Source organism: Mchenga conophoros, linkage group LG7 (genome assembly GCF_057382185.1).
Source record: "Mchenga conophoros isolate Kocher_MC1m ecotype Shallow Benthic linkage group LG7, M_conophoros_male_GT1.1, whole genome shotgun sequence".
Classification (NCBI taxonomy): Eukaryota; Metazoa; Chordata; class Actinopteri; order Cichliformes; family Cichlidae; genus Mchenga; species Mchenga conophoros.
This window is the reverse complement of record NC_140532.1, coordinates 4244198-4268435: the sequence shown is the minus strand read 5'-3', so window position 1 is coordinate 4268435 and position 24238 is coordinate 4244198. Positions and strand designations below refer to the sequence as shown.

Here is a 24238-nt window from a genome sequence, read left to right as displayed (position 1 = left end):
ATTGCAGTTTTTAACCCTGATGTAACTCATGTAATGTTACGCTAGCCAAAGAAAATTACTTCTTGAAGAAAGAAGATGCGAGAACAATATGCAACGCAGGAGCTTTATTTGATGACAAGAAAAAACGTCTATCAAAAGTGACATAAAGTGACACAAAAAGACTAAACTGAAGATGCCAAAATATTCATAAAATTATTTTCTTTTTTGCAGCTATAAAGCGGGAGGCTTAACTTGTCTTTGCCATTCCTGGCTGTTTGACAGCCTTTTTACACAAGTAGAGCCTCAAAACACCTTGGAAAACCTGCCACAGTTTTTCATCAAAGTTAAATTTTCTCAGTTGATTCTTCCTCTTCATGCAATACCAGGTTGAGACATCACCAGTATTGATTTTGTCATGCTGTAGAGAAAATTTGGATCAGATGTTTTGTCTCTAAAGAGTCATGAAGGTTGTCTAAATGGTACAAGATAGATGTTTTTACACCTATTTTTACTGATAGACAGATTTTTATTTCAATACAGAAAATTTCACATGAATATAAAAACTGCTAATTTTTCTAAATGTGTTCTTTTCATTATTTGCACAATTCTGTTTACAACCAGCACTGAAAATCTCAGCATTGGGAATGATATAAATTCTGCATGTTGCAATTCCTTTCATTGTCTGTAGAGAGTGCTCGCGCCCAATGTGTGTAGACACTGTGTACCAATCCACCTGAAAGAATTTAGAATGTGCCAGATTAAATCAACTTTGCTGTCAAAAAAGATTTAGTATTTTATGATTTGCAAAAAGTAGTGATTTCATCCACTTTATTTGTACGTGCTTTAATAAAGAATAATATCAGATATATTGTCATGTTTCATTTCTCTCATTCTCAAACAGTTGTAATCACAAAATTACAATTTATATGTGCCTGAGAAACATTTGCATTAATTATCAGTCAATCCCTTATTATATTTAAGTCTAAATATTTCAGTGTTGCATTTTTTCAAACATCTACCAAGTCCTGACTATAAATGAAACAAGTGCCACTGAACTGATGGACATACAGTAAGAGATTGTTATGTTTCAGTATGGTGTAAATGATTTAATCAGCTGATGACAGATGAGCTCCTTGTTCTCTTCTTGTGATTTTCACAAAAACACCATTTTTGGGTCCAAGAGTGCTGGATGACTTCAACTCAAGAGGGACCTGAAGATAAAAAGAGAACATCTTCCATATATTTGTGTAAAAATATCTTAAAAATGGAAGCATCTGACAAATGTGTATCTAACCAGTAGTCATAGGATTACATGGCTATTTGCAGCTTATGGCAGTTTCAAATGTCCAATAAACTCCAGCATAGTCATTATTTGCAGCTGATAATACTGACAGTCCAAAATTGTATATGACATTAAAGCAAAAAACAATTAAAGGACATGTGAGAGTAGTTTTTGGTCATGCTTCCACTAAAACCTAAATTTAAAGATAGGTTTTCTTACCGGTGGTTACCTTACGGCATAATATACAAATATATTGATGTTTTCAGTTTTTTCAGTGTAATTCACAGTAAACAGTGGTTGTAGAATTACATGCTTGTAGTTATAAATTCAACAGTCTTACAGTTATCCAGTGTAGGAATTACTTTAATGAAAATGTATGGGTTTTCTCTTATTGCATCCTACCTTAGTATCAGAACAGGCTTTTATGCTGAAGTTGTGGAACAGATGCATTAAAGCCATTTTGATTTCAAGCTGGGCGAGTCTCATTCCCACACAGTTACGAGGGCCAGCTCCAAATGGTAGGTATACGAATGGATGTCGAGCGGCCTTGGCCTCTGGTGTAAACCTGGAAAACAACAGCAAGTTTTTTTTTTAAAGAAGAATGAAAAGCATTGGAAAATAAAGGAAATCCCATGCATGCTTCAGTCCCAGTTCCAAAAATCTTTTACAGTGTGTAAAGAAAACAGAATGCATTGATTTACAAACAACAAATCCAGATGCTGAACTGGCCTGTCTGCAGTCTGCACCTTTTACCAACTGAAAACATTTAGCACATCATGAAAGTGCAAAGTGCAAAAAAGAAGTCCTAAGACTGTTGAGCATCGAGGGTCTTATACAGTATCAGACAAGAATGAGACAACATTCTTCTCCCAAAGGTCCAGCAGCTGGTCTCCTCAGACTGTTGTTAAGAAGAGGGCATACTACTAACTGGTAAATATCGCAGTGTCACAACTTCAAAGCTGCCAACAAAAACAACAAGAGCAAATGTTGTTTCATGAAATAATAAAATGTCTCAGTTTAAATGTTTTCAGTCTTGTCCTATTGTGAATGAAATATATGTTTATAAGATTTGTAAACGCATTGTTTTAATTTACATTTTACACTGTGTCCCAACATTTGAATTGAGGTTGTATTTGTGGGTTGCACGTGTTATAATGTCACTACACAAAAGTGTTTACCACACCTTAACAATTGTATTTGTACCACTGTACAGTCTTTTTACTCGTTTCAGACAGAACTGAAGCACCTCTCAGGAATGAACTTCTCAGGCTCGGGCCAGTGTTCTGGGTCATAATGGAGGAAGCCTGCAGGGATATCCAGTATTGCTCCTTTAGGAAGTTGCTGACCATTCACCACACAGTCATGTTCTATTTCTCGTGCAAACCTTAGTGGGACAAAATATGACAAAAAAGATTGTTTTACAGAATCCAAATACTGTTTTCTTTATTCCACACAGTTATAATTGGACTCAGCATATTCATAAGAGCTGTAACTGTCAGCATGAAGTGTTTCCCCACCACTCTATTGACTTTAGCTGTCATTTATAGTTGCGGTCATGTCCTCCTCTCTGTTTCTCTGTACTTGTGTCCATTTAAGGAAGATGAGTTTAAGTGTACTGATAGTTACTGAACATATTTTAATGCATCTGCAACCAAATATGAATAGAACCTGAGCCTTAACGTCCCAAAGTCAGAAAACATCTGTATTATTGAAATGCACTAATGTTGGATCTTGCAACCGCGTCAGTAATTATAATAATGATGATGATAATAATAATAATAATAATAATAATGACGATAGAGTTTTTACCGATGATAGGATTATGGCTATACCCCATGAAAAGCTACAAACAAACAACTTTTATTTGTCACACACACAATCATAAAGAGTACAACATGTAGTGAAATGCTTGCATTGGAGCTTCGGACAGGCTGCAAACGTAGCTGTGCCATTCGAGGGCTTTGGGGTTTTTTGTTTTAGCATGGGGAGTCTAGCCAGGACCCTTAATGAATAATGGGTGGAAATTGAACTTGCAACTCCTGCTCCAAAAGTGTGTAGTTTTACTACTACACTATCTAGCTGAGACAAACAGTTGATGAATGTTTCAAAAAAAAGCCAAAACTGAAAATCTTCCAAAGTCACAGCATACTACTCCAGGCCCCACTGTGGCCAACCTTCATATCCAATTGACATCCTTCTTTACCTGAATCCAGGAGGGTAGAGGCGTAATGCTTCACATATAACCATGTCCAAATACTTCAGCTCCTGCACATTTGTGTAATCAGGTGAGTCCTACAAAGCAAACAGCATGACAATCAATGACTGTCCACAACTGCATGAATCAAAATAGATCAGAACCAACTGTAAAACACTCACATGTCTAGTGTAGAAATCATCCACCTCTTTCTGTACTCTGAGTTGACATTCAGGGTGGAGGGCCAAGAGGTAGCAGGTGAACGCCAGAGTGCTGCTACTGGTTTCATAGCCTGCCAGGAGGAAGATGAAAGCCTGACCAACAATCTCATCCTCAGTCATCATCTTTTTCTGTGGACGCCTGACAGACTGCTCCTGCTGGCTCCCGTTTTCTTGAACTGTGCCTGAAGACTGGGTCTGCTGGTCTCATGAGCATCGTTTGATGTGTCAAAGTGCTCCAATGACACACACTCTTCAGTGGCTCGAGCATCTAATATCAGCTGAAGGAAGTCTCTACGCCTCTACGTGTAAAAGAAATAAATAAAAATGAAAGGAAAAGGACTCTTTCAAAGCAATGCACAGATTTGGGAATGTTGAAAATCTGAGATTCACCTGCTCAGGAGGCTGCTCCTCTCTCTGTTTGATGATTTTGTGAATGCTGTTAATGAAGAAATTATTCATCTTGTCTTGTCTTTTGCTGGGTATGAACCTCGACAGAGGAGCCATGATGGAGGGAAAAGCAACTAAAGACAGAAACACACAAATCAGCAGAGAACTGCATACACAGGTATATCAACAAAAATGCTTCATACTCAATACATAGAATTATTTATCATGCTTAACTATAACTTTAAGGAATTCCCCACATTACTTTTTATTTTCTTTGCCCTCATCTTGTTTTATTATTGTCCCATTTACATATCTCAGTTTCATTAATTTTATAATAATGACTCACAGAAAAGTAACAAAATAGGCCTGAAGAAATTATTGGTGAAGGCAATCTGAGCGTGTTGGACAAACGGGTCATCTGGGTTGTTCTGCGAGTCCACCTGAGTTGCAAATGCCACACTGGCAATAACATCCATGGTAAAGTAGCCAAAGTATCTGAAAGATGGCATGCTATCAGAAAAATATGAACAATGACAGAAAAAAAACACAAAAAAATATTATTTTAATTTTTGCTTTACCTATGGATGTCAAAGGCCTCTCCTGACTCAGCGTGGACATTCAGATTCTTCATCAGGGCATCAGTGGCTGTTTTGATGAGCAGAACCATCTACACTCAAGTGGAGAGATAAGGACAGATGTAAACCAGCTCTATATACTCCAGTGAATCATCATAGGTCCATAAACATAGAAAATGGGGGAAAGGTAACTCCATAAACACAACAGCACAGACACTTAAACTACACATATTGCAAAAGATGCAGACATGCAGTAACCAACTGCAAAAGTGAACGCTGGGTGTTTAAAGGTTTATGAGTTCCTTCTGGTCACAAAGAAAAATATTTAACTTGCTGACCAGTTGAAATGAAGACATAAAGAAGGTACAAAGTTAATATTAAATGTATTTAAATTTACACTTAAATGATACAAATTATGTATTAATAAAAGTTACAAAGAAACACCAGCAAGAACTGGATGTTTAGCTCTTTTACCAGAAACTTTGAGGTTTTTACTTCCTCATTTCAAACATTGTGTAAGCTAAAGATGGGGGCGATGTAAAAATAAATAACAAACACATAAATTATTAAATTTGTAAACTGACTTAAACAGGAGAGAAAAAAATGGCACTGAGTTTTGGATACACACAAGATTCAAATCATTCTAATAAAAGTCCTCAGCTTAATTAAAGGAATCTTGTTGATCTTCTAGTTCATATCTTATCTTATCTGTCTTGGATATATGAGGAATCTTTATTTTCTCACTTCTTTCATCTTGGCAGCACTGAAAGATGGGGTCAGGACGCTCCGCACTCGTTTCCAGCGTTCATTCTTTAACTGGAGCAAGCAATCGGATATAGGCTTTTTGGCAAACACAAATCTCTGCCCAGAGAAATAAGAGAGCACAGGCACAAAATGTGTAATAACTGCTCAGTTATTTGTGTGAGAATCAGAAATAAACTCACATCATGCATCTACATGCTCTATATAATGTTCTCACCCTTCTATTAGGGAAGCTGCTGAAGTCCTTCACCAGCACTTGTCTGAGCATATCAGGGTCTGCTACCACTACCACTGGTCTGCGGCCCAAATAATACCTGAAATATGCAGCGTATACTTTAGTGACCAACCAAGTGTAAAGTGTCATCTCGTTTCACTCTGTAGATTAATCGATAAACTCAAAAAACTGTAGATCGTTTATAGAAGAAAAATATTCACAATTTCAGTAGTTGTTGTTGTAGGATGTGCTTTTACTTACCCACATACTTTACCATATGTTTTGATAAGATCATTCAGAGGTTTGAAAAAACCCTGAAAAGAAGAATTAAAAAAATACAGTCGATGTAACAGTCAGCTGACAATCTTTTAACAATGACACAAAGTAGGAACAAGGGAACCATCCCTGTTTGATGCAAAATCAAGCAGACATTGAAGGTAACTCTGGTCTTCCTTTGTTACACTGTATCTTACCTGCTGAAACATGAATAAGTTGCCAAAGAAAGGCACTGGCTTCGGATGTTTGATGCCACATCGTGAGAGGACTGAGAAGGGACGGACTGAATACCTACAGGCAAAAGTGTTGAAATGTGTTGTTTGTAGGTTGAATGAAAAGAATTTGTGTCAAATGCAGTAAAGAACAGAGCTCACCTTTACCTGGATTCTGTCTAGAGTTATTGTTGCATTCGTTTGCACTGTCTGCTCTATAAAATGTCAATGTATGTGCTTTATGGCACTGTTTGCCATAAACTGTTTGCCTTATGACACGAAAATATAAGTGACCTCATTTCTACTGAACAATGAACATCACAAATAAGCCACCTAACATTTATTTACTCACCAGTAGAGGAGACCAAGAAAAATGAGGAAGAGTGTCACAGATATCTTGCTGGCCTCAGTGTTGAATACATTTAGAAAGTCACCTGCAGCCTGCATGTTGGAAAATCTTCTCTCACTTTTCTACCATGAACAGGACAAAAAAGGCTCCTGGAGATTAAAACAGCACAAAATAATTAATTATACTAAAATTATTGTCGAATATCTTTGACATGGCTTTCACTTACGGTATTTTAAACACCAAAGCTGTGTAGTAACTCCTTCTGCAAGGGAAACAAACATATGACAGTGATCATACATATTGTCAGGCTGCTTTGTCTCTAACAGATTAGCCATACGGTTTCTCCCAAGACTTGTTAATTTTTGAAGCTTTGTTTTAGCCTTGAGAACTCACCTTAAGAGGAGTTCCTAATGTATCCACCACTGTTTTGTGTGCACAAATGTTAAACCACGGGTAAAATACTAACTACATGCATTGCCTCACCACATCCATAAATGAGACAGAAACCACTCCCACTTGTGTAGAAATGTGGCAGTGAGTCCAGGGTTCAGTTTTTGTTTTCACTGCATTTGTCTGAATTTGTAATGCAGCTTTTAACCCTGATGTAACTCATGTTATGCTACGCTAGCCAATAGAAATTGATGTCTCTACAACACTGGATTTTTTTGTGATCACAAGATATATTGTTTTTCACAAAGTTCTACTGCTCCTATAGAGAGACTGCAGAATAAATTTATATCATGTCAAAACATTTGTAATGTTGTAATAACTGAAGAATCCCACGGTAACAAGTCACTGAATCTCCAAAAGTTGCTTCTGTTCATCTGGACGTAGCGTGTTGTGGGAGAAACGTTTCGTCACTCATCCAGGTGACTTCTTCAGTCTCAGCTGACTGCAGGTTTCCCCAAATCTTATAAACAGTACATTTGCATAATGACTGAAACCAGCCCACTGAGGGAACAATGGGCTGGGAGGTCAGTTCCTTAATCCTAATTATGAACACAATTTTTGGAGATTTACTTTCCTGGATGATTGAGAATGCATCAAGAAGTCACTGAATACTTTTTTTGTAACTTTTTTTTGTATTTTTTTTTTAAAGCATTCTTTCAAATCCAATCTGCTTCCAATGGAAAGCACAGGTCAGTAACCTTGCACATAATTTCAGGCATGGTGTAACATCGTTTTCAGCACAACTATAGCTGTAAGTTAAAACAACGCTGCCGCATTAACAGGAACAAACAATGAAAGCTAAAGAACCAAAACAAGCACAGCAAACACGATGTCCTTAAACTAAATATGAAACACAGTGACACAGAGGCATGATGGGAGACTGCATTTAGCCATGTAGTCATTCACAACACTCCATAATAGCATTTTTTTTATAACTATAAGGGAGATGTTGTGTTTATTGTTCCTGGATGTTTTTTTTTTTTTTTTTTTACTAAACTTACATGTCAACATGCCAAAAGTCAAATTGAGCCATCACTATTTACAATTTTGTTGCATTGTAGAAAGAACTGGAACCAATTGGATGTCTTGTCTCTGAACAGTCAACGCATCTTTCTGTTTTTCTTTTTTTAATTTTTTATGTATGTTGCAATTTCTCACACTGCCTGTAGAGAGCGCTCTTATACAACGCTATCCACATCATCTGTCACAGCTGACAATACAGTCTTCTTCACATCAGAGCTTAAGCAGAAAAAAATCCCTTTAATAAACCCATCAATCAAAATTACAGTTTTCCTCAAAATAAACCTCCTTCAAGTTGTGACTGAAATCTTTCAATATCCATTCAACAAGAGTTTTTTATTGTTTCTCTAGATTTCAAACACAAGACTCATCTATTCCTGTCTGCAGGAAAAAATAAACAGCTTTTGAGAGGCGTATAATAATAAATTCTAATTTATGAATATAAAACATAAAACAGGCAAGACATCAGAATTTAGTTACACATTGTATTGGGCCGAATTTTGTAAAAAAAAAAACTTGATAAAACAATGCAATTCCAATTATTTGATTTATTTAAGAGAAACAGCTCCATTCACATTGAGGTGAGAGGAAAATGTGTTTTTAATGACAGACAGTGAAAATAGAAATGTGATACTAATGTGTTGATTGGCTCATGAGTAACAGAAAAAGTAACAGATCATTAGGGCGAGCTGGCCATCTGAATTCAGATGACATAGTGTCCTTATTATGCAGATTCAATGACAATTACTTATCCAATTCCTTTGAGGTTTTAAACAAAGCTGACTCTACAAGTTCAAAGTGTTTTTGCGTGTGAGTGTACGCGTGCATGACATGCAGTAATAATCAATTTCAGCATAAAGCATCATGTCACAAACTACAGGATGTGCAGAGGACTGATAGATCTGTGTGCTGGATTTTGCAAGTCAGCTTTTAAACTATCAAATGAATCCATACCACAGTTTCTTTCAAAGGCTCCAACTCCACAAGATCTAGAAAAATCTGGTCTGGCCTAAGAGTGTAACAAGTAAAAGCACACTATTTATCTTTGGCCTAAATGACCGAAGCTTTTAGAGAGCTGCAGAGAAAAGGTCAAAGAGATTGTTCAAGGCAAAGTTATAGCACACAAGAGGATGACATCTGGAGTCAGAGGACGCGTTCTTTTCAGCGTTCATTCTCACGAGGCAGATTTGCACAATATTTCTGGTCTGATAAACATGCATCATCCTTACTGCAGGATGCAGCCAGGCAGGAATAACAATGGAGTTGGAGCGGCACTAAGCTATTAATGGAGAGACTAGCTCAGGAAGAAATGAGGAGTTGGTTGGGTACCGCCTGCTCTGAGCACCGCCAGAGGGCACTGGGAGGCTGAAATGAGACATGATGAAGACTCCCTCTTCTCCCCCCTCTCCTGCTAGTCTACTACCACTCAGACTGCCTAAAGCCACACAGCGTCAAAGTTTGGTATGTGGCTGAATGCAGCATAAAAGAAATACCGCAGAGATGATGGTGCATATAGACATATAGTCTTACGTACAGGCAAGTATATGGTCTTTTGTTATTCTCATTAAGGTCTGACTTACTTGTTAAACACTCATCATGCATGTAGCAGTGTTTACTACTTCCCCTTTCTCTGAGTTCCTTGACAATGTGCAATTTTCTACCCACAGACCCTTTTAAAACACTTAAAATCTTTACATACTCCATCAGGGTGCAGCCTGAAGGGCAACCTGCAGGAGGGTTTCCATCATATAGTGAATCATAGCCTGCTGTTATATCATTCAGTTCTTCTGTTGCGGGTTTTTGTGTTTGATAAAACGCACAAGATTTTAAAAAATGGGTCAAACTCGAACAGAAATGTATTTCATTTGCAATTCAGACTATGCATGTCAAAGTTTCTCCCATACAAGACAGCCAAATAATCACTGAAGTCCAAATATGTCAGAGTCGCTCAAAATATGAGAAAATATATGTTCACCCAAGCACTTGAGTTAATTTAATAAAATCTTTATGTCCATGCTGATATGGAACATCATGAGAGTTCATATGTTTAATTTAGGATAAAGCGAGTAGCCCCACAGCTATTTGTGTTTTTTACCATAATCACATGGTCGTTCATATTCATAAATATTGACTGATTGCAGACTGCTTGAATCAATGCCACAAGTGCATCTATTTTAAGGTGCAGGATCCCTGAGGGTAAAACAGAGAAGGAAAACAGGTTTTACAATGTTCGAAACCTTCTGATCTTTATCAAATAACTGTGATGGCTTAGCATTTTTCAGCCATTGAAATCATTAAATTCAATAGTTAACCCTGCGTTACCGTTGCCTTATCTAAATCCTCAGTTGAAAGACAAACGTGCGCCACCAAAAGGGGAAGAAAACATATCAGGCACAAAGGAAACGACGCATGCAGCTTTGGCAGGTTATTCCAAGAGGGCAGACCTTGGCATAGTAACAGCCTGAATGCTGGCAGAGTAGTCTCTGTGAAGTGTCATGTCTGATGCTTAATGAGTCCAGGTAAAGTGTTTGCTGTGAGACAGGGGCAAGGGAACTAATGAAATCCCTTCCACCCTGCTTTCAGAAGCAATTACTTCAAAATAAACGCTAACCACCAGACGACATGTCAAATAATGTCTAACAGCTCAAAGCAGGAATATAACGTTGCCTTAAAAATTAACTGAGATTCCCTGAATCCGTATTCAAAGGGGAACCCCCAAACTTTCCAGAGACGTTCCAGCAGTGCGAGGCAGGAGGCATCAAATTGGCTCTGTATGTTTAGATGAACCTCTTGTCTGCAAACTGAGGTTAATTAATGAAGTCATTTAAAATAAAAAGGGAAAGGGACGGGACAATCCAAAGACATCTTTAGTTTTATTTTTTTCCTAATGCGTTCTTTAGCAGGTCGCATTTGATGGAGACAAAAACATCCAATTACTGTGTAAATAAAGTCAGCTGTTGTGGCTCTCCCTTTTATGCCTGATTTGTCTTTGTGTTTGGGCCTTTATGTTCCTTTGTCCAGGCTCCCCTTCCAGTCAGTGCCTGCCAGGCTTCCTGGTCTTAACCGCTTACACGGTAGCTGCATCCTGGCTTATTTACATTACATTACATCCAATTTGAATGAGGCCTGCTGAGAGACGAAACACACAAAAATAGGCTGGATACAGTGAGTGTGTCGTAAAGCAGAGCACAGAATACTCGCAGCATCTTTGGTCTAGCTACCATAGCCGCATGTTTTTGTTGGGTCATCAAGAACTGTTATTTGTATAAATGCATATATGTGAAAAACAGTCTGAGAGCTTTGGGTTTTGCAGTCTGCATTGTGTGCAAGCTGGAAACAAGACAGACATCACAATCAGAAGAAAATAACCCTGTGACTGTGAAAAATGGGTCAGATAAGAGCTTGAATGGACTGTGATACCAAACATAAGAATATACATGTAAATAGAAAACTCACAGATCCAGCAATCTGCATTTTTACAATACCAAGAGATTAAATAACTATGGTATTTTAAATGTTCAAGTTGTCTATCACTGCAATCCAATGTAATGCATTTGTAGCTCTTTATTTTAGGGCCTGCAGCTGTATTTGGTTTAATCTCTGTGCACTAAGAAGCAGAAGCATCAAGGAAAAAACACAAAACTCTCTAAAAACACACATCAGACTAGCCAGACTGTCCAATGGCAGGAAGTATGAATATTGAATAGTGCTGGATAGTAAACGAATTCCAACATTTCTCTGCTGGATGTGGAAGTGGGAATCAGTTTTCCATGTGGATAATGGAAACAAGCTGTACACGGTGGTCAAAACAATCACACAGGCCACATTTATTTTCAGTTTCACTACAATGTGCGGTATTCGAAAATATGCCATCATTCAAGAGTTTGAGAAATAATTATTATTTTGTTATTTATTATTACAAGTCCTTATATTAGCTCTTTGTGTCATTCTAGGTAGAGAAAAAATGCCTACACATCCAACTGAAACATCCAGACATGGGTCACAACTGAGCAAGTGAAAGTCTAACAGACACTTACAAAAGCACTGAGACGCCCCTCACTCGTTTGAGTGTTTCTTTGGACATTGGCTCCTTTCCCCCAGATTTGCTTGTTTGTTTTTTTGTTAAGTCATTTGACACTGACAGCATGCTGACATACACAACAAGGAATTAGTTTAAACTGTACCTCTATGCAGTATAGCTCACCTGGCTGAGGAGCAATCCGTCCATAAAAGACTTCTGCAGGGATCTGGGTTTGAGTCTGGAATCTCCTGCACATTGTTCTCTCCTTACTTTCCTGTACTGTCCTATCTAATAAACACCAAAAGCAAATCTTAAAATAAATAAAACTAAAAGGAATTAAATCCATGCAAACAAACAAACAAACACAAAAATGAAACAGTTGGACAGGCAGAAAATGGTGTCTTTGGTAATGTGATTCATACAGAGCTATGGGCTAAAAACTAACAGCATAGCTTGCTTATCATGGTTTGCAGCATTTCCTTAAAAATTTGAGGAAATGGGACAAGTTTAGAAAAAAGAAGAAGCGGCATGCCTAAAAACACCATCTACAGCTGATACACAGTATCAAAAAGCCATGTCCTTAATAAGACCTGACGCAAGACGCATGTGACTCTTCAGCCGATCCATCTATTTGCTCAGGTTCATTAGAAATATTCTCAGTCAAAGGGTGGCCAGCGAGAAGTCATTCCTAAGGAAGGGAAACAGGAATAAAAGGCAAATTACAAAAGACCTGGACTGCAGGACAGAGGTACCAACAGTCTATAGCATTCTGCAAAACACAGTGGACTGCATTTCAGATCTTAATCCACTGTGCAATACCATCTGGAAATTGCTGGACTGGCAATGGCTTCATTCTTCAGCATGACAATGATCCCAAATACCCTGCCAGTGCAGTTAAAGCATACCTGGATAGAAAAACACACAATGGAACAATACCAGTCATGAACTGGCTCCCCATAGGCTGAGCTTCACATTAGTGAAGCCATATGAGACAGAGCATGGAACAAAAGGCAGAAAACATCCAAAGAAGAAAACATCCCTAACCCTAACCCTAACCCCCTAACCCTAACCCCTACCCTACAAAAGGCAGAAAACTTCAAGAAGCCTGGAGAACTATTCCTGAAGCCTGCTTAAAGAAATTCCAAGCTAGCTTGACTAAGAGAGTTCAAGCTGTGTGAAAGAATAAATGTGGTCATACCAAATATTTTAGATTTGCCTTATATAATGTATTCTTATTAATGTTTCATTAAATTACAGCTTTTTTTCTACATTGTCAGACGATATGGACGACATCACGACTATGAAATATGATTTTGGAATTATGTGGAAACATAAGTATCCACTGTGTGCTTTGATAAAAGTTTGCACAGTACCTGAAATTGTTTGTGTTAACAGGATAACAACATCAAAAGCTAATTGGTGGATTTTTTTTTTACCTTCACTTTGTTTTGCTATGGCAGTGTTTATATGCAGAAAGTCCAGTGATTGTAGTAGTCTCCATTATGGCACGGCCCACTCATCCAAGTGAAGAGAAACAACATACTTTAAACAATAAAAGCCAATAAATCTACACTACGTTTATAATTCAGGAGAATATTGGAATTAAACGCAGTATGTAATTTTTGAAAACCTACAAGGGGGGAAAAGAAACTTTCAAAGCAAAGGATGCCTTCAGACTTAATAAAAATAAATTATGAAGCATTAAAATACATAAGGTGAAGATAATGAAGATAATATTTTGCTTTGATCCATGTTTTGCTTAAGGCTTAATGCTGTCGGAGGCTCGGTTTATCTGATGATAAAATATAAAAGAAAAATGCTTTGACCTCACCAGCCAGTCCCAATTATAGAAAAAAATGAGGATCCAGCAAACCCAGCGTGTCTCTCTGCTCTCCTGACAATTATACCAACAGCTAAACTGTTAATTAGTCTAAGCAATCACTAAAGGTGTGTGTGTGTGTGTGTGTGTGTGTGTGTGTGTGTGTGTGTGTGTGTGTGTGTGTGTGTGTGTGTGTATAAAAGCCAGAGCACTGGTGTGTTTGGAGCTTGTGGTGCAGGGATTGATTGTATTTTTGTTTGGCAAAAAAAACAGACAAAGCTGGTCACCATGTTCACTAGCTAGCCACCCTCAGGTCATCAAAGCAACAGAAAGCAATCAAGATAGTGATCTGAATGACAAAAACGCCAAGTTACCTATCAGGTTTAAAGTACAAAAAGCATCACATCTGCCTATCAGGCCATATGCCATACAGATGGGAAGGGAAACAAAAGCACAGAGGAGCAAAGTTGCTCTGGGGAAAATAAAATAAAACAAAAATGGGGAAAATGGCTAAACGAGGTTACGTGAATCTCATTTATGTAAAGCTATTCATGAAAAGTCACTGCTACACACGTACACCCACATTAACCTAGACAGTGTCTTCATGAAGGCATGCATAGTGAATTGTTCCAAATATTTTTATTAGCATATCAGAGCTGAGTTTTTACAGACGCCTAATGGAAAACAGGAGACACTGACACTGAACTGACACTAGCTGAGGAATACACACACACACAGTCTGGTCACACAGACTCACACTACGTACTCAACTAGGACTGAGTCTGCCAGTGGACTTTAGTGGGGGAGTCTACGTTTGTTCGTTGTTCTACAAGACCTTGGATTTCATTCTGAACACAGGCCATAATCCTGTAATAATATCATAAAAATTAACATTTCAATTATGGTGTTAAGAGATGCAGCTGATGGCTGCTGTGTACATCGGTAATGAGCCTTTCTTCTCAACCCCACAGTCATGTATATACACTAAGCTAAAGGGGAGGAATGATATGAATAATGACTAACTAAGCTGAAAAAGAGAGTAAGTTCCATTCTGTTTAAGACAGTGTAATCGCTCTGTAAAAGCCAGAAATCAGAATTAAATAAAACATGTAATAATTAAAATGTAATATGGTGCTGATGGTAATGATAGAAAGCACTGCAGAAACTACTGCTAACATTGTTTTTTGACTGGCTGATGCATAAATAGTAAAGTAGTGTTTTTAAAGCTCGTTGCTGTGCTACAGAACTGATGTTAAACTATGGTAAAACCATATTGTGCATAATTTAAATAGTATCTATAAAATCGTTCTTTTCTGGGAAAGGCTTATCATCATTTGGTAACTGTGAAAGTTCATGTGGGTGTAGACTTAATTTTTCAATATCTTTATTATGTTCGCCCATTTGTGATGACGTGAGAAAAGTCTTAAACAAATTTTCATATTTTCTTCCTACTGAATAGAAATCAAATTTTTTTTATGATGCTCTTATAGTGGATTTACAACTGAAATGAAGGGCTTCAACACAGCAATATGCTGCCATTGTTTTTGTGTACTTTTCAATAACAGGATGGCTGCAGATAAAAAACAGGATGTAAACTATAAACAAGGAAAGAAAGTACAGATAATAAAATGACTTAACGATCACCAATGCACTGAGGAAAAACAACAACAAACACATTGACAAAAAGGAGATTAAGAGTCATGTTTCCAATATTACGCTGAACTGTAATTGCATTTGATTGCATGAGTGAAAATAATGTGTTTTATCCTGTATTCATTGAGCATGAGGATGTGTAGCTCAGATTTTTGTGGATTCTTTGGGGAAAGGAAAGCTTATCTAACAAGGTGTGGAGCACAATGCCCGTTGACATTCAAAACATCAGTCACTGCTGAATAACCTGACATTGTTTGTAGGACCATTTAAGACATCAGAACTAAAAAGACCATGGGTTTCCCAGAAGTCCCTCCTTTTTCTTGAGAAGTCCTTCTGTGAGTATTTGTGAAAAACAGTGAAGCCAGAGCCTTTTCTGTTTATGCAGCCAGTGTGCCAGGGGTGATGGTTGCTTTGCCCTATTGAGATAAGATCTGTCTAGGTTTATGCTGCCGGTGTGAATAATGCATTTGAAATGATGAACCCTCCCTGACCAAGAGATGGACAGAAATAACACTGACGTCAGACCTGAGCCTCGTGGCACCAGACGGCGCAAGGAGAGGATATAGAGGGGATATTAAGCCCGCAGTGCTTCTCAGGGATCAGCTACACCTCTCAGCCTGCTTGTCTGTCAGTCAGGGGGGATGCATCTGTGTCATGCTCTCCCTTTCTCTTGTCTTTTCATGGTGACGTGACAGGCATCTGTGAACACCGGGGAACAAAGAGGAAAGGCTACTCGCTGATATGAAATGGAGCTGTTGATAAACAGCTTTTTTGATAAACATCCATAGAGGCAACATATTTTCTACAAGTGTAGGTTACTAATGGCCTTTCACATCAGCCAGTATCACTAATATAATTTTGACCAAGCGTATAATAAATATGACCTATACGTACAATACAACTACTTCAACTGAAGGTTTATGTCTAATAATACCAACCAAGGTGATTATAGTTAACTAAAATGAAACGAAAACTAAATGTGAAAAAAAAAATTAAATAATAATAAAAACTGATGAATTTTTAAAGTTGGAAAATTAACACAAATAAAATGAAACTATAGAAGAAAGAGTTTTAGCAATTCTTAGTTTGGTAAAAAAAAAAAATCTGATATCTACAACACTTTGAGAAATGTTCTTTTTATTATAATACCTGTACCGATTTTAAATATTACCTCTGACATATGACGTCCAACAGTAAAAAAGAAGAAGAAAAAGAATTATTAGAATAATAAAAGATTAAAAGGTTCAGATGCTGATTTTTATTTCCAAAACAATACTTTATTTAACACATTTTTCATTGAACTATTTACTAAACTCAGAGGATAGAAACAAAGTATCAATCCTGCTGCACTCGTACTGATGCAATATCAGTGCTTTGGTATCAATCCTAAAGATATTTGGGTCGATCCGCCCACCTCTAACCCAAAGTCAGAATGCACAATCACTCCACAAATCACAGTACACTAAATAATTACTCGGTTACCTCGAGTAGCTAACTCAGCCCACCGTTTTCCTTTTTGTCTCCTATTACATGATTTTCACATATGCTCCGATATTTTGAAATCCAAGGTCAGAGATCAAAGACTAATGCTGAGAGGTGAACTGGAATCAGCCAGACTCACTGGAGGCTTACTCAAGTTAAAGAGTTCAAATTTATATAACTGATATCACTGAGAACCTCCAAAGTGCTCTTTTTTTTCTAGCCTGCCAGGATATGATAATTTCACATAATTTCAATAGAACAGATTAGATGAGACTGTAAGCGTTTGAAATTTGTATTTTTATTTCTCCCGCTGTCTCTCTCCCTCTCTCTCTGGTATAAAATATATTCATTCATCTCCCAGGCCAAATTTCTCCAGCTGAAGATACTTTCCATTTTGATTGAACATTCAAATTTTACACATCTTCTTCGAGGCTGCTAATTCAGCATAATTAAATCCTGTATGTCTGCAGATTCGAAATAGCAAACTCTGACTAAATTTGCTCAAGGCAATTTGATATCATGAAATTTCTTTGCCTTGTTACTCAAGTGTAAATCTATATCATGTAAATGATTGGTATTTATCCTAATAAGTAGCAGTAAATTGGATATTCTCAGATTTCTGTGACATCTTTCACCTCTGGAGGTTTGCTTTATTTAGCCTGGGTGTTCAAACTCTCTGTGAAGCTACTTTAGCATTTTAATCTCAGTCTTTATTAATATTTTTTGTGTCGCCCATAGGCAACAGATTTCTAATAAGACAGACCAAACACAGAACATCTACCTTTTTATAGTATATAGAGATCAGCTGAAATTCAAAAGACTTCAGAACCAGAGGATGGAGCAAATATGTTTTTCTCTCTTTTTCAGTTCTGAAAGGCTGTGAAATGGAGAGCAGTGGGAAGCAAACACTAGTCGACACTATGTAAAGAGAGACTGACCTTTACACATAAAGAAACCAAATCTCATTCAGGTGACCTTGAAAGTGGCAACAATTCACAGAGGTTGGATGTAACAAATGTTCTGAATATTGCTCCGAAAGAAACAAAGAAATGACTATAGCCTCATTTGTGCAATAGTCCATTCAGACAAAACCATTCGGTGCAATCACAGTCGGCAAAAGCTCCGGGTTCTCTTGAGAGGAAAAGCAGCAATAAGCACATATTTACTCTTTTCCACATCAGGGGGGAGAGATGCATACAAAATTGGAGCGCATAACTAAGTCTATCTTGATCCATATTTCTATCAGGGATGAACCAGTTAAAGCGGAATTGAAAACGAGAGATAGACACGGAGAGAGTTCGCTCAGAAAGCTCTCTTTGTGGAGACTCCCTCCCCTGTGCGTGGGGAAAATGAAGCATTAGAGTGTGTGCTGGCATGGCAGAGAAGAGATGAAAGAGCATCTGACTCCAGTCGCTGAGATCTCCTCCTCCCATGTTTGATCCTGTCTTCTGGTCGGCTGGCTGCCTGAGAACAACGTAGAAAGTCAAGGCCTTGTTTGGGGCATTAGCATGAAGGCAAGGACAGAACAGCTTTCATAAGCTAAATATGTCCTTAAAAGCACACAGAAGGTACAATCACTCATATCTCCAAGGACAATATTCTAGCATTTGGCCTGATACAAGACGAACTAAATAATTCCAATCCATTAGTCTATCACAGATTATACAACGTTAAAATTTGCTACAGAAAACAGTTTAGCCAAAAACCAAACGTCAGATGACTCGTGTGTTCATGTAAATGAACTATTGAAGATTATTATTATTTACAACAACTAATTCAATGTCAGGTTATTTCATGTGTTTGGAAATGCTCTCAAAAGTGTTACAGAATCATAAATCATTCAGGGAAGGACAAAACAGCTCTGCAGAAAGTATTTCCAATTAAACTGCTTATATAGCTAAGCATTTTTAAATCTAATTTTTAATGGTAGAAGAGCAAGCAACATCATCTGAACATTAAATTAAATGACAAAAGGGTTGAGTTGAAAATCATCGTGGTGGACCAGTAATTTTATTTTTAGCTTTAAAATGTCAAATAGACACAAACAAGAATGTGCAAATGCGCACATTCACACTGTGTAACCACTTCACCTCTGTGGTCAGCAGGGTGATGAGACAGGAGAGCACAGCCGAGAGGAGGTTATAACGGTGCAGCCGCAGTGGTAATGCATTTTATTTATGACAGGCGCCTCAGGACTGCAACCTATCTGCACTCAGAAGCTTATCACAAGGGGCGTCTGGACTAACGACACATGGACAACAACCACGTAACTGTCATAGGCAATTACAAAGGAAACAGTGAGATTATAATGAGGGACTGAGTTTTATTCTTCAGGTAAATGTCAGTGTCTATTCAGGCTAATAGCAATTCCAGCAATACAGGATATTAAGACAGGAAATGCTGCAAGTGTCCAAAAGACATGCTATTCTTTGTTCTTTTTTTGGTCTTCATCGTCTCTGCTGTGGCGAACTCTATTTAAATCACTGACACTGTACATTAGCTGTTAAAATGCTGTGCCTCAACAGCTGAATGAGATGGGTGCAAGATAGCAAAAACTGAGTGTTGGGTCACAAAAATGATCATATTTAATATTTTGTGAAAACTCCTTTGCAGAGAAACTTATCAAATAAATGCACAACGTGAAATATGTAAATGCAGGATTAAATAACATTTCCTCTTTGCTCCAACGTCGTATTGCCCAAGAGAAAGTTAGTGAGATGTTTCCTTGTGATCTATTTCCACTCGCTGGATGGTACAAAATTGGAGATGATAGGTACTCTGTGAATTTACTATACAGTATCGGCATTAAAGGAACCGAACTGTGCTGGTTTGAACTGTATTCTGATAGACATACATACATACAGAGATAAACCCAACAATCATATGACCCCCTATGAGCAAGCACGTTGGTGACGGTGGGAAGGAAAAACTCTCTTTTAACAGGAAGAAACAGGAAGAACCTGGCTCAGGGAGGGGCGGGGCCATCTGCTGCTACAGGTTGGAGAGAGAGAAGGAAGACAGGATAAGCTGTGGAAGAGAGCCACTGCAGGCATTTCTTAACCACTTAAGCCCCACGCCCTGGGAGGAGATCACGTTTAATTGGATATAAGACGGGGTGAGAAATATAAGTCCAGACATGTGTGGTATCCACAGAAACCTCTGAATCTCAGCTAAAATGTCACATAAACCATTTCTACAACCACCAAACACATCGAAAACAAGCAGTTACGTAAATGCGCAGAAGACCACTAAACAAACAAAACCGAACTGGAAATTCTCCAGACTTCATGTAACCGGCTAAAGATAGGCTGGTTAGCTTCCAGAGCTATCACTGAATCCACACATGAAGTTTCACCACGATCAGACCAAAATTCACTGAATGAGCCGCAAAAGAAAACCACAAAAACACACAGCAGCGCAAATGTGTAAGACAGAGATTGGCTTACCCTCTGCTGTTATTTTCACTGGTAGCCGGTAGCCACGTGATTATCAGTAGTTACCATGCCTACCTAGCCATGCCTTCAGAGCCGTTTTCTGTCAACAACCTCCATTTTAGACCCACCTACAGACACGTGACTGGACAGAAGCCACAAGCAGCAAATTTGGGCCCACGTGGGTTTTGGCATTGCAACATCTGATTGGTTGAAGTGACGTGACATGGCCTCATTACTTTGATTCTATTGGCTAAACTGATTAAAAAGAGGTGTCAATCATGCAAACTGACCAAAAGAAACCAAAGTTACAGCCCCTCGGAGTTTAAAGGGCCAGAGACCAATTAGCTTCATGTGCACTGCAGAAAAGGGCCATTACCATGTAAATGTGTGGTTAATTCTTCAAAAATATATTTAAAAAAAAAGCATTTTAGGCCTGTTAATAAAATGTATTAATTTCTGCTCTTTAATGCCTAAAAAATTCAACTGGCATGGTGTCCAGTTGCGTGCCAAAATTGGACATTTTTGTACAACCTCTGGATATTCATGTATTGACAGGGCTGTAATTTTTCACTGTTTCACTTTAGAAACATAAATCTTTGCACAGATGATGTTTATATGTTGGTTACTGAAATCCTGGAACCAAATGTAAGATAAGATAAGATAAGATAAGATGACCTTTATTAGGACAGAGTTTGTAATTGCAGAGAAATAATCAATTAAATTTGGGCATTACATTTTTGAGCAGGAAGCTCAGAAACCCCCTTGGGGCTTAAGAGGGTAAAAACGGAAATCCCTGGATAACATGTAATTGGCTACTTCTAACAAAATTTAGATTACATTTGGCCCTAAAAATCTAAAAAACAAATAAATAAATAAATCCAAACATGGTGTGTAAGATACTTATTTACCTTGACCTCCAATAACAATGTGTGGAATCTTGGAAACATTGTTGACCAGGATACATCCTGTCAGTGAGAACATTAAACAAATATCTGGGCCTTCTGCTCATTTTTGCTAAAGTTAGAACCATGCTACCTCAGAGTCCATTTTTACAGAGCACAAAGAAACAGCAACAGCTCACAGCAGAATTACCAGCTAACTTAGGAACATGGACAGCATGCAGACTCTACACAGAAAGGTTGCAAGGTTGGTTCAAACTTGGGACCCTCTTGCTCTGAGGTAATAGTGCTAACCGGTGCACTATTGTAGTTCCAGATCAGAGCAGAGCATTCATGCGTTTTTTACTACTGTAAGTCTCTATTATAGTAGCAGGGACTAGAAAAGAGTTCATATTTCTTCTCTACTGGCTTCTTTTTTCTTTTCATTCAACGCCTGTTAAATCCAGAACTGAATTTGAAAGTCTTCCTCTCACGTACAAAGTCCGGAATGATCCCCACAACGTCACACCTTAAAGACCTTTTAGTATCCTATTATTCCAACAAAGCACTTCGCTGTCAGACTGAAGGCTTACTTGTGGTTCCTAGAGTTTACAAAAGTAGAATAGGAGGCAGAGTCTTCAGATATCAGGCCATCACCCCATAGATCCAGATTTAGGAGATTGACACACTAAATTTAAAATTAGGCTTAAACACCCTCCCCTTTTTTTTGATAGAGCTCATAGTTAGAGCTGGATCAGGTAACCGTGAACCATTCCCTAGTTATGCAGCTATGGGTTTGGGTTGCTGGAGAACTTCCCATGATGCACTTAGCATTTATTCTCCACACAATCCAATGCATTTATATGTCACTAATATGTGCGAGCTTTGTCACCTCTCTCCTATAATTTGTGTTTTGTCTTTCACCTCTCTGTGCTTTCGCCTTTTCTCTTCTCATCCCTAAAATAGTCAAACTGAGCTTGATCTCTCATAACCCAGTGCACTTTAACAACCTTAAGAAAATAATTACAGTCAAATTTCAAGAATGCATCCTAATGCTGTATGCTGTGTTTGTGGACCATGTTCCTGTTGTGTGTCTCAAATAATATATTTCTCCTCTACAGTAATGTAGTTGAAGGAAATCGCAAGTGAACAATAAATAATAAATGTGCATGTCCTGGCTTTATAATAGACCTTAAGTTTCTTCTCCTGGCTTCCAAATTACCTACTGGATAACTGCCTCAATGCATGTCAGGTGATGCTCCCCTTCCTGTTACACTAGGCTCTAATAAGACCTATGGAGAGGCAGATTTGGTGTGTTTGGCCCTTATCGAGCAGCTTGCCAGAGGACCTGGGGGCATCAGAATCTGTGAGTGCTTTCAAATAAAATCATGAGAAAAAGCATTTCAGCCCAAGATTTATATATTCAGTCAAACCAGAACAAATTCGCCGTGCAATTTTACCTGAATGCTAATGCACAAAAGATTAATTTACTTTGATTTAATGTTTTACCATTGACAATTGTGTAGGAAAAACGGGATATGAAAGGAAAGGTTTCAGGCATTTAGGGATCGGTTCCGCTGCTCACCTTTGTCTGAATAGCGCAGGGCACATACACACCAGGAAACTAAAGCAGCTAAATCAATTAAAATCCCATTAAAGTCAGCACCATTATTGAGGTCATTACCAAGGGGGAGAGACGCCTGATGATGATGGTGGATCAAACAAGATCTAATTAATTCATTTATTCATTAACACGCTGCTCTCACGCAAGCATGGTTAGCACAATGTAATGAAAATGGAGAGAGGGAGAGCCAGACATCAAGTGCAGCATCTCAGCACAAACATCAAAACTTGACACGAGAAGGAAAATATGAATATGAAATATGAAACACAACATCAAAGACGAGTTATTGCCAGTATAGGCCATTGGCTGCTTTTCAAAGGACACTGAAACACATGAACATTTTCTGGCACCGCAGTGAATGCCTCCTTTCAGCTCTGTTATGCACACACACACACTAGGTGTCAGTCTGGTTGCAGCAAGAGACAGAGAGAGGAAAGACAAAGAGGAAACTGCAAGACCAGGGAAAGGAGGAAACTACACAGCCTGTTTCTCTGCTTCATCTCACACCAGTGGAGCTGTGATTAGGGAGCAGCAGACAACGATGGGTATTGATCCTTTCTCAGATGGCCCAGGGACCAGAGGCCAAGAAAATGACAGAAACATGCTATGTTGCTTACTCAGCCTGGGGATGTGGGGCTGAGTGGTTGGTGTCTATATATAAATGGGGTTTTTAAACAGATAATAAGGTGATAATGAGGTTAAACCAAAGATTGGAAAGAAAAAAAATAACCGACTTGTGTGTTTTTACATGTTTGGTTTTGCCTATTTCAAACTGAAAGATACTATCTCAGCCTTCTCTTACTACGTCTCCTCTTCTCTCCTTTCACACTCCGCACTCCCCAGAAATCAATACATGTTGGATTAAATGAAATATGAAATCTTTACACTGGTGGGCAAGATAGGATACCATGAGGTTTTTTTTTCTTGAAGTTTGCTTTGCCTCAGTCATGTCTTCAACTGGATGATTTTCAATGCCGTGATCTGAAATACTACCATTCCTCAACATCAAGTAGTATTTGATTCACAGTTAAGCTGAGATGTAGAGGTTTGACTAGAGCTCTGTGGAGTACGGATGCCAGGTCAGAGGGTGAGGCAGACAGAAACAGAGCTTAGATGAAGAAGAACAGACGAGCTGATCGGATGTGACAGGAGCAGTGTCCTCCTCCACTGCAGCACAAAGTGCCCCAAATGAAAATCTATATGGCACAATGCTGGCAGCAGACCTTCATGGCCTGGAAGAGACGAGTGGACAGTCGAAACGTTAGCGAAGTTAACGTTACTGCAGCAATACGCGTGTAAACAATCATGGTATTCCTGTGATGACATGATGCTGACAATTAAAACACCCTCTTGAGCCGGATCTATTGTCATCACTGATTTGCCTTTCTCTTCACACAGCGTGTGAA

General features: G+C 38.3%; 1 protein-coding gene across 1 annotated transcript; it reads right to left on the bottom strand.

The window, feature by feature from the left end:
• Positions 1-20: 20 nt before the first annotated feature.
• On the bottom strand, positions 21-20443 carry LOC146569365 (thromboxane-A synthase-like). Its single transcript, XM_085281619.1, is given in 16 exon segments — positions 21-1190; positions 1664-1826; positions 2508-2645; positions 3465-3553; positions 3638-3879; positions 3882-3975; positions 4067-4197; positions 4410-4558; positions 4642-4730; positions 5383-5499; positions 5618-5714; positions 5876-5928; positions 6088-6181; positions 6455-6600; positions 6678-6713; positions 20343-20443. Coding segments are annotated over 14 exon segments (1656 nt in total). The 5' UTR covers positions 6550-6600; positions 6678-6713; positions 20343-20443; the 3' UTR covers positions 21-1085.
• Between the last annotated feature and the right edge of the window lie 3795 nt (positions 20444-24238).